Source organism: Astatotilapia calliptera, chromosome 19 (genome assembly GCF_964374335.1).
Source record: "Astatotilapia calliptera chromosome 19, fAstCal68.1, whole genome shotgun sequence".
NCBI classification, from domain to species: Eukaryota; Metazoa; Chordata; class Actinopteri; order Cichliformes; family Cichlidae; genus Astatotilapia; species Astatotilapia calliptera.
In genome coordinates this window covers 16292497-16310154 of record NC_137440.1, presented here as the reverse complement: position 1 = coordinate 16310154, position 17658 = coordinate 16292497, and the positions used below count along the sequence as shown (strand labels likewise).

Genomic DNA, 17658 nt, shown 5'->3' with positions numbered 1-17658 from the left:
AGATATAACCAGGCTTCTCTCTGTCAGCTGATCCATTTACCTCTGCAGATTCTGCATCTTGCAACTCAAGTTCTGTCATTCGTGGTTCAATGCAAAAAAACAAACAAAATAAAGCAACTTTCCATTAACCTTACCGACATTAAAAAACAAACATTGTTTTGATTCAAAAGCATCACAATGTTTCAGACAAAAATAACTATTCAATGTGTTAAAATTGCATCCACCAATTCATTTTCATGGACATTAAATAAGATAAAAATGCCCTTATTCTCCCACTGAAGTCTTAAGCACAAGCACACTGTTCATTCCCCACCTGACAACTTCTCCATTTACCTCAAATCAGACACAACGATGATTATTTTAAATTAGCGTGAGATAAATATTAGATTAAGTCATCAGGGGATTGTTTTTCACGATGGGAGTTCCACAATAGAAGACGCTTGTCCAAATAAATACAAACGACTGAATTTGAAACGTGACATTTTTTACTAAAGTGGGTTCCTGGCACTCAGTTTGTATTTTTTTTTAAATGTCTGACAATACCACTTGGCTATATTTATTGATTTATTTAGTTACAATGGCTGCACGTCTCGTTTCATTCTCACCTTTGAAACCATCACTCGGTCAGTGGTTTGGACAGGCAGACGCTGCTTCACTGGATCCTCTCCCTTGCCCTCTTTTCCCCCCCTGTTGTGTGCGGACTATAAAAATAAGCAACAATAAGCACTGAAAACAATTTCATGCAACCATTCAAACATCTATTTGTTCCACAATCACAGTATAATAGCGCACGTCACTCCCATTCAAACCTGAATTTGTGTGCCCAGGCTGGCAAACAATGCCACTCCACACCAGGCTTTTCAGCTTTGACGGAGATGAGCCCCGGTGGAATCGGATGGTAAGTGAACAGACGTGTAACCATTTCAAAGTGCTTGTGCAGTTTCATTTTTTGGGTCCCTAAAGGCAGCTCTTTGTGAACAATCTGAGAATGTCAGGCAAACACACTCAATAAAAGCAAAGAGCAGAAGAGGAAAGAGATAAGAGGTCAAATTGGAAACTTTTATTTATTTTTACAAATACTTTTGTTTTGTTTGTTTGTTTTAACCCACAACATGTAAATGCATCAGAACAAAGCCCCGTGTCACACAGCCACACACTTCAAATACATTTGTAGAGGGAAGTGAGTTAAAGAAAACACCCACAGTCTGAAGATGAGATCTGAAATGTTGCAGGAACCACCACAGCGGTGGTCTTAATATAAATGAGAAGCTTTTTGTAAGCGCTGAAAATGTTTCAGTGGGAATATTTTCCACCGTGGTGGGTATTTCAGACAACCTTGTGTCTACCCACCACTGCTCCTCAATCACGACGGGGCCTGACCAGACAGATCAATGAGAGAAGGGCACTGGTGATTCAACAACTGCTGCTGTGGCATACACGCCCTAATTGGATGGTACACGAGTGTTTTACTGAATACTGGGCCTGTTTTTCAACATGCACAATCAATGGCTTGTTCTCCGCTGACTCCTCTGCTCACACAGCTCTAATCAGATAGTAAACTCTGCGCTTGAAGCTTCTGGATGATTGCATATTTCCTGTGTCACACTGCTTTAATTAAGCATCAAATACAATTACGCTCCATTCATCACTCTACAAATGCAATGATATCATATTTTACTGTTAGATACCAAAGGTGGGAACATTCAAGAGGGCTTTTAGATCACTTGCTAACACTCTTTAAATCTCACACATTTAACACCTGGCATTAACAGATTACACGGTTCAAAAATGATAGGAGTCAGCTCAAAGTATAGAATCACAATGAGCTTTTTCACATTCGGGTTATAATGCAAATTGAAAGTGTGACAGCTCTGACAGATTTAATGCTCCCTCCAACGGATAAAAGATGTGAATCTGTCACAGCGCAGCTAAAACCAGTCTAGACAATGCTGAGGAGAAGGAGAGAACAGAAAGGTACATTTTCCTGTGGCCTGTAGTGATATTTTTGCCATTTTTGCACGCGTCTCTTTTGGAAATGTCCACGTTCTCTTAAACACAACGGAATTAATACTAAAAGCATCTGCAGCACCATTTTCCAGAAAGCATATCCTTTTAGGTCAAAAACATTCACAAATCTTGTTGCGAGTCGTTTCATGAAGGATTTAGTTTTTCTCCTACTGAACATTTTCTCCTGAAGAGCCACGCAGTCAAACAAAAACAAAAAGCAGGTACTCGTCCGCACATTGGTGCTGGATCATATTAAGCTACTCGAATTTGTTTGCATGGCAGATTTTTTTAATATTAGGTTATTTCGCAGCAAAAGCAACCTGCTTTAGAAAACAAGTCATTTTGTTTTGGAGGTTATTATTAAGTGTATTTAAATAAACAATCCACTTTAAACAAAAATGAGCCAACTTTTAAATTAGCCTAAATCTTACCGAGTGTCGGATGTGCTTCGCTGCACAGGTCAATGAGGAAGCATACCACATTATGTATAATTATGGACTCGAGGCACACTGTTCGTGACAGTATTTTTCTGCATCAATAAAGAAGAAAATACGGACACTCGGTAATAATTATGAGCAAACACCTGGTCAGTTTCATGAATATTATTAACTCTTATTCTCTTCCATTAGTTGAGCAGCATCCGAGACCATTTTTAATTATGCGTTTCCAACTCAAACCTCAGTGTCTTTGCAGTACAGATCTACATCCCCGAACAAAGAAAAGGTTGGGATAATATTTAGTATGCATGTATCACTGCGCGGTCTTACATCTTACAAATAATCATCAATAATTTTAAGCACTCGCAGTATATCAATGTGGAGGAATAGATATACAGACAGACGTTAGCCTCGCCGTCATCTCATGCTGTACTTTATGTTTTCTCTACATTTGCCAGTCACTGAAAGCATGCAGATAGCCAACATTACAGGCTTAACTGATGAGGGCACCATTAATGTTTACATCCTGTCACAGATAAGAGCCTTTAGTAACAGGTGAATGAATGACTCTTACTATACAGTTTCTGGAATGATTTCTGGAAAGAGCATTTTTCAGATGTACATTATTTGACATTTTAAGCATCACAGGGCAAGTGCCATCTACTTACATCCTATTTAAGAGACACTTTTACAGCCATTATCTGTGAAACTGGCCAACAAGCATTAAAGACACGTCGAAGATGAATAAATAGCACTACAGTCCAGAGCAACCATACATAAAACTTCATTGTGAAAGGTCTCTTTAAAATCTGCTTTTCACTCATCTCGTGTGTTCCCATCTGCAGTTAATGCACTTTTTAAAAGAACAGCTTCTGATTCCATGTCATATTCTATCCAAATACCATCACTTCTTTAAAAGTGTTATCAGTATGATGCCAACCATAATGGAATCACAGTCAGATGGGTATAGATTTTTGCTGTGCCATAGCACAATACGTCAAATTAACAGACAGTCTGAGGGGGACACTGATGCACACAGGAGGAAACACTTCCTGTTGATGCAGCTGTATTTTAACAGAGGTTGATGGAGGTCTGAGCTTAATTAAATCTCTTTTTTAATTCTCATTGATTCATAAAGCGAATATTCAGTTTAGATTCGGTATCCGCCAATTATCTGTAAGCCATATAGCGACCGTGGTAAAAAATCAATCATTCTCTCTTGTTTCAAAGTGCTCTTAATTAACATGCGCACATACACACACAAACGCATGCACTCTTTTGGTTAGATAGTGGACTCTTAAATTATCTGATAAAAATCTCATTTGATGTGATCAAAATTAGCTTTGGGTATAGAAAACCTTTTTACTCGCGGACATGCGGAACATCCACTTTATCCTATTCTAATCTACCTTAGTAATGTTTGTCAGTGCAATTACATTTAAAGTAGTGCAGTGTTTAATGTCTTATTAAGACCCCCTCACCCACCTACCCATTTTGCAAAACAAATTCTATTTAGAATTTAGTGTTAACTTTTTAAAGTGCTTTCAAGGCCCCTTTAATTCCTAAAAAATAAGTACTTACTAACTGGTTTTATTCCTGTTACAACAGCACATGACTGAAAACATTATTGAGCACAATGCAATGAGGGAGAAGTTTACACCCAAATTTTTTTGCTTTGAGCGGATCATAAACAGAAAGCGTCCTACAGACCTCAGCTGGTTTCATTCACCAAGCGTGAACCATTGATGCCACGATAAGTGACACGGCTGGGGCGGACCAGCACACCGTGGCCGGGTCGACAGCTGAAGTAGCGACGGCCGCCCACTGAGCCGTCATTCTTGCCCTTGGGGCTTCGGAGCTCCAGACCCAGCCAAAGGCCTGGGGCAAAGTCTGCTGTGCCCAGGTAACGGATGATTGCCATCTCATTGGCGCTGCTCAGCAGGACCTGCATGCCCACGTGGAGGTGGACCTGCCCATCAGAGCTTGGAGAGGGACTTGAGCCTGCGGTGCTTCCAGGAATACTTCCACTGCCCCCACTGAGGGTGCTCCAACGCCGGCGGTGAGGATTGGAACGACTCCTATTTTATTTTATTTTTGTTTTGTTTGTGGAAACAGCAAAAAAAATACAGTAAGAAAGATTTATGAGAAAAGTCAGGCAGTGTGACAGAATAAATCATAAGCAAACAGGAGATTCATGGGAGCTTTGTGTTTGAGGGATTGATTCTCAGTTTCCTGCTCTTGCTCATTATAACCACAATCATGCACTGGCCATTTAAAAGAACCTTTTGCTGACTAATACCACTGCTTCTTATCAGTATTGATTCAGTCATTGCTGCATTCGGATAAAGCTGGAAAGCTTGGGGAGGAAATAATACGAGGAATATGCAGGAAAGGCAGACACACCTGGTAACGGGGCTTCTTCTGTTCGTCTCCTTCGGAGTGGCGATGGCCGATGATGTGCTGAAACTGCGACGAATTGTCCCTGCACGGCAAAAACAGGAGTCAATTGCTTCAACACAAACACACAGAATAATAAATGCAAAGTCACATTTAGTGTAGTTCAAAGGTTGTAATGAAGGCAGAATTCTTACCACTTAGAGGATGACTGAGGCGCGAGGAAGTGAGCTCTGAAAGGCAATCAACAGATCCATGGATTCTGCAAAAAGAAGCAGGCAACTGATTTTTCCCAGAATGAGACAACCTTTGGAGTTTATAAAAACAATTTTCATTAAATGGGCCCCAATTTGCTTGTTTCCAGCTCCTTAATTTTATTCTTGGACCCTACTAGGGTGGCATTGCGTGATTCACAATTTAAAAACATTCCTTATTTATCTTGCAGTGATGCTTGATGTAGCCCCCTTCCCCCAGAGCTGTTTTAGCCCTTCTCCCTTTGAGGGCACTATCCTTTTAAAGCCCACTTTGTCCCTCATAAACAGAAAAACAGCAGGCTGGTGGAGCCAGTGACAGAAAACTAAATGATGTGATCATTCAGGAACACTAAAGCATACAAAGAGCCAATCTAGATCCGGAAACAGAAACAAATTAGCAACCATGTTGTTGCACTGACACAGATGGTAGAGTTTCAGCTGTGTGGTGGTAAGCATTTATACACTACGTGGACAAAAGTACTGAGTACTGATACATTACAGCTACATGGAAAGCCACGACATGAAGCTCCCAGCTCTGGTGCTGATGTTAATGCCAGAGGATGTTTGGAGCTCTGCAGCTAATATGCGCCTCCACACTCTGCAACCCAACTGTAATGTTGTGTTTTCCAACACTTCAGGGCTCAGTTGTTGTGGTTCCTTAACTTCCATTTTGCAGTGTTACTATTCTTTTGGAACACCTAGTAGGGAAGAAATTTCCCAAACTGAATTGTTGCTAAAAAATTCAGCGATCTCTTTAGGGCGACCTTTTCTTTCCTAGCTGTATGGCTAGGTGCTTCATTTTAAACACCTGCCCATATGTTGTACTCTACTGCTGCTCCGTGTAAATCTATAGTCAAGTGTAAAACTCACTTGGCTGACACTGTTTGTGTGTAGAAGAAGTATAACTTACAGGTGGCAAAATGGCTTTTTAACCTTTTTTGGGGAGAAAGTCACCAAACTTCTGAAGTGTTTCTAAATCAGGTTTGATTTCCATAAATGTGTTTTCTATATCCCTGTGGCCAAAGAAAAATGATGAGGCTTCCTCCACATTCATTTAGATACTGATTTCAATATAACTACACAGAGAAAAGTGGTAAAAATTGCTTCTTGAAGGACTTTGGTGGGGCTTTTTGTGTCTGAAATTAGTATAAAAGGATATTCGCTCTCGTTGCCATCAGACAGATCAAGACACTTGGCTAATTGGGGTTTACTTGTACATGCTGACCTCATTATTTGAAACTTGGCAATGTTTATTGTGGGCATACACGACTGTAACAGTGTATAAATTACATCAAATTCGAAAAAAAAAATATCAGGATCTAACTGGTTATATTCAGATGTAAGCACACATTCAGTTTAGTGGGTGTGCTTTTGATGGCCACCTCTGTCAAAACGAGTTGAATGGGGAAAGAAAATAAAAATAAAAACAGGCTTTGGCTGCCTGACACGATAAACTACCTTGCTTATTAAGATTGTCTTAAGCAACTATATAATAACAGCCATAATAACACTTATAAAGGCATTCAAATATTGGAAGCTATTAAACATCAGTGTGCCAAACAGCACATGAGCAAAACAGGAAAATGGAAAAGTGTGTGAGGAGGGATGGGGGGGGTGTCTTCCTAATGGATTGTGATAGCTGCTGACAGGAAAAAGAAAGGAGGAGGAGAAGCAACTTCCTGGATGGAGACAAAGTGATATTTTTGATTTGACAGCAGGAAAGCATGTGCTTAGCTGAGCACACTTTGTACCCTGGAGTTAATTAGGGAGGAAAAAAGTAAAGGAAAAGAAAATTAATAAAAGATGACAAGGAAAAAAAAACAGCAGCTGGAATCCCTCCCAAAAAAACAAAACAAAAAACAGCTTTTAAATGGAAGAAATAAGCAAAAAAACCCATCAAATCCTGAATGGTAGATCTGCATAGAGATGAAGCATAAGTGGCATTTACTCCCAGAAAGAAAGGTTAAATGTGTTAATTTAATCACCAGTCCATGAGTTCTCACCGCTCCTTTACAATAAACATGTTTAGTATTTCCAATGCCAGCTGCTTTTTAGGGTGTAATGGCTTTTATCAAGTTGTGACACACATAATACACTTGACACACTGTGCTAATAATGAGCCATCCAATAAAAAGGTCAACAGCTTTTATTCAATTTGCAAAAAAAGAAAGAAAAAGAAGTAAACACAAAACAATGCACGCAGTAAATAACTCAGTGGTTTGTGTGTATGTATGCCAGGGAGCATATCTTGTGTATAATAATTAGGCCTCCAGTGGAATTTGCCTTTGTTCTGCACTCCACTGTACTTATATGCTGCTTTTTAACAACAGCAGCTCCACAAAGGGCTGTACATTTTTCCCTTACACACACTTACGCTCTCAGGAGGGAGTAATTAAACTTTTTCCCTAACGATTCCCAAGATGATTCAGGAAACAATTATTGTGCGATATTCTGTTTTTACAAGGATGCTCTTATTTTGTCTCGTATCATAAACTCAGGGCACTCCCTTTCTTTAGAGCATGTGTTGATCCAGATATATCACTGCTCAAAACAAACTAAGGGAACACTTGATCATCACAATACAACACAGAGTCAGTTACACTTCAGGGAAATCAGTCTGTCCAGTTAGCGTAACCCATAATGAATCAATTTCACCTACTTTGGTGCAAACAGAAGCGACTGCGGAGGCAACAACAGGACAATAGCCCAAAAAGGAATGGCTGTGCAGGTGGTGACTACAGACCATTGTCCTCTTCTCATCTTTCCTGATTGATTTTTCCTAGTGTCCTTGTTACTACAGGTGTGAGACAGTACCTGCAGCTCATTCAGGTTGCACAGATAGTGCAGCTCCGGGCAGTTTGCTGTGTCTCGCTGCACAGTCTCACTGTGCGAAGAGGAACAGAGGAAGCCCGAGAAGTTGACCTCCTGCAGTTGACTCCTGCATGTTTTCTGACCAAACTGTCACACTCAGACTCCGTGAGCACGGCATGAGAAACCAATTTCCTTAAGTGGGAACTGTGCCCCACGTCTTGCAGCTCAAACAGCACTTATGAGACAGCACAACTGGCAGATCCAACACTAATACCCCGCTCTTTTCATAGATGAGAGCAGCTTCACACTGTGCACATGTTTCACACACATGAAAGAGACTATATGGTAAGATCATCATTTGACACTGGGTCAGTGATGGTCCGGGGAGGCATCAATGGTCACACAGACTTCCACATTAGCCAACAGTTCCCCGACTGCTGTTAACGATGAAATCCTCAGAGCTTGTAGGCAGTTTCTGGAATATAAAGGGACTCAAGCTACTGAGCAGCCCTCACATTCCCTAGTCCTGAATCCCAATGAGAATCTCTGGAACATCATGTATCAATAAATCAATAAATAGTATAACAGAATGTCCAGGAGCTCACTGATACCCTAATCCAGGTCTGGGAGGAGATTATAATATAGAATTAAAACACAGCTCAGCAACAAAAAGCAGAGGACTTCAACTAATGAGACTGTGGTTTGTGATCCTCGTAAAACAAAAAGTAACCAGAGAATCAATATTTTTAGACACAGCAGACTTACTTTCATATGAAAAAAGAGAGAAAAAACACAGTTGGAGTTATAGTGGCCTTGCTGACAAAAAGCCATTCATTATCACATCATAGGAAATATCAACACAGTGATAGATTCTGCAGTCTTTGCCGCTCCCTCCCTGAAGCCCAAACTCACTCAATACACGTCTAATTCATCATTTCAACATCAACCTTTTTTTCATAATCGACCTTTATCCTGTTTTCTGTGTGTAAAAGTTATTTGTAAAAAATATTTTTTATGAATAAAGATAAACTGAGAATCTAAATGAAAACAGTTTGCAGCAGTTTTGACTCCCATCTGTCAAACTGAGTTCTATCGTTTACGCTCTCCGTCTCTGCCAAATATTTAAAATTAAAACATAAAACTTTTCTTTTCCATCCCCACAGTGCAGAGAGGTAGCTGATGGGTGAGATCATTTGAACAGCAATCCCACACTTTGTTCCATAACTTTAAAGACAATCAGGGGTACGAGAACAAACAACTCCAAAAGCTCATCAAACATTAGGATAAAACCATGTAGTCACAAAACAACTGACTTTGAAGTGAAGATTAAACATGTCACGCTGCTTATCTGACAGTAAAAACAATGCAATGTACTCCACCACAACTACATTCAGACAATATGGCCATTTGCACTTTAGCAGCATTCTTAAATATGACTTAGAAATAACTCGTGATCTCTGTTTGTTCCACTCAGCTGTAAAATATGGATTTAGCGTCAGAACGCATCACTAATAAAACCTGCCTCGCATTTAAATAAATGCAGCATTTTAAAGCGATGTCTCGTTTGTGCATTCAACAAACTGGTGGGTAAATATAACCACCTTTATATATCCATTATCCATAATCAATATTTAAAAGCAGCGATGATGGCATCTGGCTCATTACTAGGTGAAACATTAAACAGAGAAGTCATGCAGGGAGAGGGCCTTGGGCTTCGCGTTTGACGACTCAGACTCGAGTTAATCACCAGTTCAGAGAAGCCCTGTTAGCTGCACAGAGGGCAAAATCAAATATGTCAGTACTTACACAAATGATACTGTCAAAGGAGCTCATTAGTGCACTCAAATGTATTGATGAAAGAAATGAAATGCAACCTCTGGGTTTCTGGGGTCTATTGCCAAATTCATACCATCAAATCTGCTCTCAAGTTTTTAATCATTTAGAAAAACATTCTTCTTTGACAAATCTGTTTTTAGTCCTCGAATGACCACTGGCAAAAACCAAAAAGGGACCGTTAATCTTGAGAAGAAAAGCTACCTTAAAGATTCCAGACTCACCTCTGAACGCGAGACGGAGGAGCAAAGACTCCATGTTTTGGTGGGCAGGTGAAGTACCTCACTCCTCCCACTGACCCGTCATTTTTACCGCTCGGCTTGTCCAGTTCGATGCCCAACCAGAGTCCTGCACAGAGACCGGAAATCAACAGTGTCAAGAGGCATATTAATAAATGAGCAACACACCTTACAATAAAAACATAATTTTAGACTGGCGACACCAAATGACTTCTTAAAAAATGACTGAATGACCTTTTACCAGATATAAGCTTCTCTCTCTGGCTGCCCCTGAGGCTGCTTCTGCTGGAGTTGGTTACTCGGCTCCTGTTACAGACGCTTTCCTAAAAATCAAATGTTCTTGCTTCCTGTGGTTCAAATACAATTATTTACAGTAGCCAAGGTTTCTCCAAGAAGGATATTTGGTTTCCAAGTGTTTCTTTAATTTGCTTTTAGCATTATTTAACTCAACCCAACATCAGTCTACTGCCCAGTGGCATTCTTGGCTCAGCTGACGCCATAAAACAGGGAGCTTTACAGTAAGTCCTCCTGGTTTTGTGTGATTTTATCTCCACACAAATCCATCTTCCTGAGGATGTCCGACTTGTACAAATGTGATAAAATAAGATTTTGTTATTTCATTTTAATAGCTATAATGATAATAATATTTAACTGACAAAATCACTACACCTAGCTCACAGTACACCATTTGGGAACAATATATTGGAAAACTCTAAATAGGAGAGTTTGCCCTAAATTAGGACATTCGGCAGAGGCGATATTTCACTTCCATCTCAGGCAGCTCCTAAATAAATAACTTTTTAGCTCTTAAACATTCAATCACTGTCCTGTAAAATGATGCAACTCCTCAATGTGAGCCAGAAAGTTCAGACAGTGTTTCTCCTTTCTCTTTACGAGGGCCTTAAGACACCTCGCAAGTGCCAGATGAAGGTATAGCCAGAATTCTAAAAATAAGTCAACCTGCTGTGAAGTATCCAGCAGCTGCTGTTGTTTTTAGTATGGAAGCGCAGCGCTCAGTGCAGTGAGATAACAACGCATCGCTAACACTGATTTAAGAGTATCAAAGGAAACTTAAGACTGAAACCCCTTCAAACGTGATCCTCGGTGCTGTGAGATACATCACTATTTATTCATACATGACTAGTGCTGGGCCAGAACTACTACCTAAATATTAATGAATACTGTGAGCTGTTTTCTGTTTGGGTTTCAATGGCTTTTTGCTCAGCAACAGCTTCTTCACATCTAATTTTTTTTGTCCGCCAAGTATCTTCAGTTGCACTCAAGGATTCCCTCTGCAATAAGTTGGGAATGAGAATGCAGCTGAGTTCATCCAAGGTGAAAGACAAGAGCATAACAGAGCTTCAATTTATCTTCATCTTTGTCCATGTGAGTCATCTGCAGAGAATGAGTTCTCAAAAGATCCCCAAAAGTTCAGCAATTCAAGGCAAAACTGCTCCATCTTGATTGGGTTCATTTATTCATGTTATTTCACTGTGAAACCCCAAAACTCTGGTTTTAATTTTTGAACAGGTGGTCTTTTATCCATCATGTTAGGTTTACACTCAACTCTTGTCCTTTCTTTGGTTGCGTTTCAATGAGTTTATCCCAAACTACTCACTAAAAATACCAGAATATCACTTCTATACAGGACAGGCACATTAAACAAAAGAAAACTGTGGTAACTTTAATTCTTTATGACTGCCCTGAAAACAGCAAAGTAAGGACAGACATGATTTATTAAAAGGATCATTAATATTTAAAGCTTTTAAGATTTCTTTGTTAAAGTTCTTTCCAAATTCAAGGTGTCATGTACCCAAAAAGTTTTTTCTACTTAATTCCATTATTTAATTCCAAGCACACGTTTTCCTCAGTATGCTATAATTCATTCATATACATGGATTCCAGTGTAGCAATGTTTACTGTTGTCGCCTGAAAGAAAAGAAAAGCTGCACAACATAAAGCACAATACCACTGCCACCGACTTAAGGTACTTTAAGGAAATTCCACAATAATGAGACTTTTATCAACTGTCCTGTCTATATCCAATACACCCAAGTTATTGTAGTTTTGCATTTTCTAATTAGCTTTTATTTTCAATAAGGCATCCTTTGGAGTCACTGCAGTGATGTTTTGCATTTGACCCATGTCAAATAAAGCCAATTGTTTAAAAAAAACAAATAAATAAATAAATAAATAAAAACCTTGACATTATATTTAAATCCAAAATCCAAAGCGAGCATCTCAACCTCTCCACCTAAACAGGCGGACTTGGCTTCTATAAAATGCGTCAGCTAATGCGTCGTGGCAGTGTCACCACACAACATCTTGCGCGCATCCTGGCCATGCCAGTCACCTTTGACACAGCGAAGGTATTTCGCACCACAGGAACATTGATTGAGAATATTGATCATTTACACTGGAAAGTTCACACTAATTTACATCTTACAATTTGTGAATAAAGCTGATGAGTTAATAAGCTGAGAAAGACATTTTTCTTAATAATATCAGAATGTGATTAATGTGCTTTGCAGCTGATGTGATAAATGCCAGCATCAAACGCTGAATAATAGCCTCATCATAACATCATCCACTGGTTAGTCCTGCTTTGAAGGCTCCATCCAGGGATGGGTTGGACTGAGAAACTAAGGACACTGTATGCTCAGCGACTTGTCACTTACAAATTAGCCACATTGTAAATCATGCTCTGCTTTATCATTTATTATGACGCTAACAGGTTTATAATTTAGAAGACGAACAATGAATGTTGTATTAAATGATATCTACCTTTAATAATTTTGCTGAACTGCGATCTCACAAAATACAAACTAAACCCATCTTTTATGTAGAGCACATGTGTTTGAGAAAATGTGTTCGACCTGGAGCAAAGTTGGTTTTTCCGTAGAACTGGACCACACCAGTTCTCTGACCGACCACCAGCACCCTCTCCCCGAGGCGCACCTCAGAGCCATCACACAGGGAGCTGCTACCTGAGGGGGTTCGGCTTCGAAAACCTGCGAGGAAGAGGAAAACCATTTGTTAGCTTTGATCATCATTTCTCTCAATTTCACGCGGCTGAGTCTGCTTAATGATGGGAAATCATGAAATACAGTACTATGAGATTATTAGACCTGCAGTGGTGCCAGCAGAAGAGCGGAGGGCTGGTGAAGGTGTTATTCTGGGACTCGGGGAAACACGCTCCCTTCGTTGCCTGGCAGGAAGCCGTTGCCTGGGCAGCGGACGGGGTCGAGCGCCCGGTCCCTGTCGAGAGTCCAGGGAAGACGACGAAGAGGAGAGAGAGCGGGAGAGGATCCCTGTGGGTGCAATGCAGAAACAAGAAAATAAGAGAAGGAACCCCTCAAAAAAAATCTAATGAAATGGCCAAAGCAAACTCAATAGCTCACATTAATAATTAATTCACACCAAGACAGCCATACTGCCACACACACGCTACTCATATATCAAAATGGCTTATCAACTGTTGCATCTAGGCTTAGCTGGGACATTAGCTGTCTACATTATTATCCACTTTATCTAAAAATCACACGGCACCAAATGCCTGCTTCTCCTCTTAATAATGAATCCACCATCCCTCCATTTGGACCTATATCAGTAACTCTAATGCCACTGAGATAATGAAGCTCAGTCTATTATTCATTTTCCATTTTATTCTTTCAAGTGTGACAGTGCCTACAGCAGCAGGATCTTGGCAATTACCACTTTATTTTTTTATTTTTTTTTTGCCTAAAAACTAAGCAGCTGCGTCACATCAATCTAAGGTAGCACACATCAAATGAGCTCAGTCTTCTGCAGTTGCATGTACCATTACCAAGCTCCAACTAAAGGGCAACATGCTAATCCCCGCCCAACATTGGGGAATGACATGGAAGACGAGGATGCCGGATTTCGCTCTTAAGAAGCTATTTGGACGCTGGACCTCATTAAGCTTTTAACTTTCACAGACCTTCACAGGCCATTAGTTCATTAAGTGCCCGACTCTTGGAAGCTAATTGATTAAATCAGTGCCAGAATGCTTTAAGAAGGGAAGATTCAGCTACAAAGTAATTGAAACCTGGAAAGAAATGTTAGAGAAACTTGTCAGCCTTTCCCAAAACTTGTTTTCAATTGTCAGCCTTGGGTAGTTTGTCTCAGCACTGATTTTAAAAAGAGAAAAAGAAAAGAAAAAGAAAAGACAGTTGTTGTTTCTGTCATTTCTGTGTGCATGCTTCATGCACAGAGAACACTGTATGGAGGAATTTATGCAGCACTTGCTTATGCATTATACACAATTGTTTATTAAAAGCATCGCTTTAATTCACATGGGCAGTACTTTGTTTAAAGAGACACTGACACAGATGGATTAGGATGCTGGATTCAAGTATTAAGGTGTACAGACACAGATGAGGAAGCGGGATTTGAACAATTCCCCCAGCTTCTGCTAAAGCTCAAATACATCCCCACACTACATTCTCAGATAGGAAGTGCATTAAAGCCAGCTCAGCTATAACTCCAGTACCTGTCTTTACGATTGAGGTGTCGCCCTCTGTGTCTTGATGAGGACCAGATGCACTTTTTTGATTATCAGGTGTGTTTTTAACAGAAGGAGACAAACCTTTCAACCCACACACACACAAAAGAGACACAAGAGCATTATTCATCAGATAGCAAGGTTGGTAAATAAAAGCCATATTGACAGCTGGAAATTGTAGTAAGATTGTCTAGTCAGACAGGTTAAATTGGCTGAACTAAGGAACCCATCAATCTGACTGAATAATCTGCACTAGTGTCACACTGTATCCGTTTAAGGGCGTGCCTCAGCAACCTGATTGCCAAAAAAAGCACTTATACTGAAAACAACATAGGTGGAACTTTGTCAACAAAGTCGGAGCTCTTTGCATGTAAAGCAGCCCTCCAAATGGACAAATGTCGGGTCAATTTGTGCAAACCCTGTGCAAAACACACGGGGTTGTAGTCTCAAGATCGACCGGTTGATATGCTCTCATCCAACCAAATTCTCATTTTCGGCTGCCAGTGTTACTTCCATGTGGAGAAAAGTGGTGCATCAATAGCCCACATTACTTCTGGCAGCAGGGCGAATAATCTACCGTCTCAAAAGGGAGAAGAAAAAAAAAAAAAAAAGGCAGCGATGTTGAAACTGTGAACTTGCCAAAACTTGCTTAATTAGTGTTTAAATGAACTGAACGTGTACTCTGAGTCCGCTCCAAACAAACTGACACCAGCTGTCAATTAGTTTGCTGGTTGCTAGTGTGACTGCACTTTGTTCAAACAAATAACCAAAAAGTCAAGCGTGAACTTTTCCTCACCCACCCTCACCGATGGTAAATCAAGCGGTTGAAGAGTAGGTAAGATTTCAGTCGACCAAGATTTGGTTTTGTTGATTTGAGCCCTAGAAGGGCAGTTTATGAAGTCTAACAAATTACAGGAAATAAGGAGCATTTTAAATGAGGAGAATTTTAAATGAGGAGTCTATGAAGACACACAGTGCAGCACTGCGTTAAAGGCAGAGCCAAAAATGCTACACTGAAAAGATAAGGCACGCGGAGGGAAGTGAAGAAATGCAAATACGGGACAGCATGACATTGCAGAGTATAAATGATACATGAATACTGAAGCTGACTTTTCATTTACTGCAACACACAATCAAATTATTTTTTTTAAAACAAACAAAAAACAGACAAACATGCTGAGACAAGCACTTGTGTGCACACAAAGGCCTAAATGACAGTGAACACCAAAGAACTTCAAAAGGAATCTTAGACCGATTCAACACAGAAAAACAGCATTTCCTGCAGAAGTACGTGTAATTGTGTTTTAACAACCTTTTAGCAACAAACTGTAATTTTAAGCCTCTTATATCGTTTGCTGACTTTAAATATATCTGCTCTTTATTCAACACTTTGTTATTTTTATGGTGTGGTATCCGTCTGAGAAAATATCATCATAATGAATACACCGCTCTCCGCCCACATATCCATTTTCTATTGCTTATCAAGGCCTGGGTCACAGTGGCAGCCTAAGGAGAGATTTCCAGACCTCCCCATCCAGACCCTCAGCTCTGATAGGGGAATACAAACATATTCCTAAGTCAGCTGAGAGACATGATCCCTCTAGTGTGTCCTTGTGTGTGTCCAGGGGTCTCTTTCCAGTTGGATACACCTGAAAAACCTCGTCTAGGGATTCCAGAAGGAATAAACATGCATGCAGGAGAAAAAAAAGGCAACTAGACACTTTGGGCAGGGGAAACACACCCCAGCCCCAGCAGGGAGTCAGACCTGGAGGGTGCGCTTGTTGGTGACCGGCTGGTGGTCAGGCCTTCCCCCCTGAGCCCAGCCAAACCCAGCTCAAATGAGCCACTTGGGACGACCCCCCCTGTGAGCATAAGGAGCCATACAGTAGGGATCCAGTGTACTGTGGATGAGGGAGTAATCGAAGGCAGGGGCTTGACAGTCTAATTCCAGGCTTTTAAAACTAAAAACTGACTGTATGGATATTACCAACATGAGGGACTTTGTTTATAATAGACAATATCAACCAACATCTGTGCATAAACACATTTAATTTCTAATGAGGATTCAACAGGTACATAAAACTGTCTCATTTTTCTTTCTAGTCACCAACAGGACGCCCGTGTTTAAGTTTTACATTGCTCTTTGAAAAGTCATTAGAAAAATCTCAAATCAACCTGGTATTTATTGATTGCCATTTCAGTTAACATTTAGGGGGAGCTGGGAAATGCTCCCTTCAGAGACAGAGTTTGTGTCTTTCCTCTGAACTGCAGAGAAGAGCCTACATTCCAACTCAGAATACCAAACATTTCTTGTCACTTGACCTTTAGCTTGCAGGGACCTCCTGGTAGATAGAGCTATCTATCCCTTCCACATACACATAGTGGCATTCACTTCAAGTGGCAGACTGCAGCACAGACTGAGGCTTTATGAATTAAGCGGAGGTGGCTTTGTGCAGTTGTCTATGTTCTCACCACCCTTTGAGGCCTGAGTTACAGTTGACGCACTCCAAGAGGGGCCAGCCTGGCATTCTGCCGTGTCTGTCTCCCCAGGTTAGCGAGACAAGGCAGTTCCACAAAGACCCGTTCAATCTATAGATAAACACGAGCCAGCAGCCTGCACTGCAGATCCAATGGGACAGTAACACAGGTGGCTCGACAAAGCCCTGAAAACTAAGTGTGTGGTCATAAATTAGTCTAGTTCTCTGGGCTGTATGAAGCTGTAGACACACATGGCCTCACATGCCTTGCATGGTACACAAAACACTCACATGCACTTTGTGATGAATGGCTGCCAGCCTATCCAGCCTGTCTATGCCATAGTTATTAAATCCTGCTTAATTGGACTATCAATCACCGAATTCTAAAGGCCTCTCAGGTCTGCAATTCCAATCACGTCCAGTTCAAGTGGCCTTCAAAACCTCTGAGTATTACACCACCCACAACAATACAGCTATAAGCCGCATGAGTAGCAAAACCCAAAAACCATACCAAGACACAGCTTTTACAATGGTGTAGCGCATTTACTGCAAATGTCAACGGTAAGGAACCATCCGAAGACTGAGAGCACCAAGTTATGTCAGCAGTCAGCAATTTTTGCCTTATCCTTTGGCACTGGTTCCGAATCCATTTTTCAAGCTATTCAGATTAAGATTAATAAG

At 40.5% G+C, this 17658-nt stretch overlaps 1 protein-coding gene across 4 annotated transcripts in view; it reads right to left on the bottom strand.

The window, feature by feature from the left end:
- Positions 1-1038: 1038 nt before the first annotated feature.
- LOC113012735 (CAP-Gly domain-containing linker protein 4) overlaps positions 1039-17658 on the bottom strand; it is a 61225-nt gene continuing 44605 nt past the window's right edge. For 3 of the 4 annotated variants that reach the window (XM_026153043.2, XM_026153042.2, XM_026153041.2), the window contains exons 10-16: positions 14489-14584; positions 13104-13286; positions 12852-12986; positions 9961-10084; positions 5036-5100; positions 4848-4926; positions 1039-4522 (exon numbers count right to left, since the gene is read on the bottom strand). In XM_026153043.2, the coding sequence (XP_026008828.2) occupies positions 4156-4522; positions 4848-4926; positions 5036-5100; positions 9961-10084; positions 12852-12986; positions 13104-13286; positions 14489-14584 (1049 nt within the window). In that variant the 3' untranslated portion in view covers positions 1039-4155. The remainder of the gene's footprint in view (positions 4523-4847; positions 4927-5035; positions 5101-9960; positions 10085-12851; positions 12987-13103; positions 13287-14488; positions 14585-17658) is intronic. The other variant, XM_026153045.2, reaches the window with a different exon arrangement.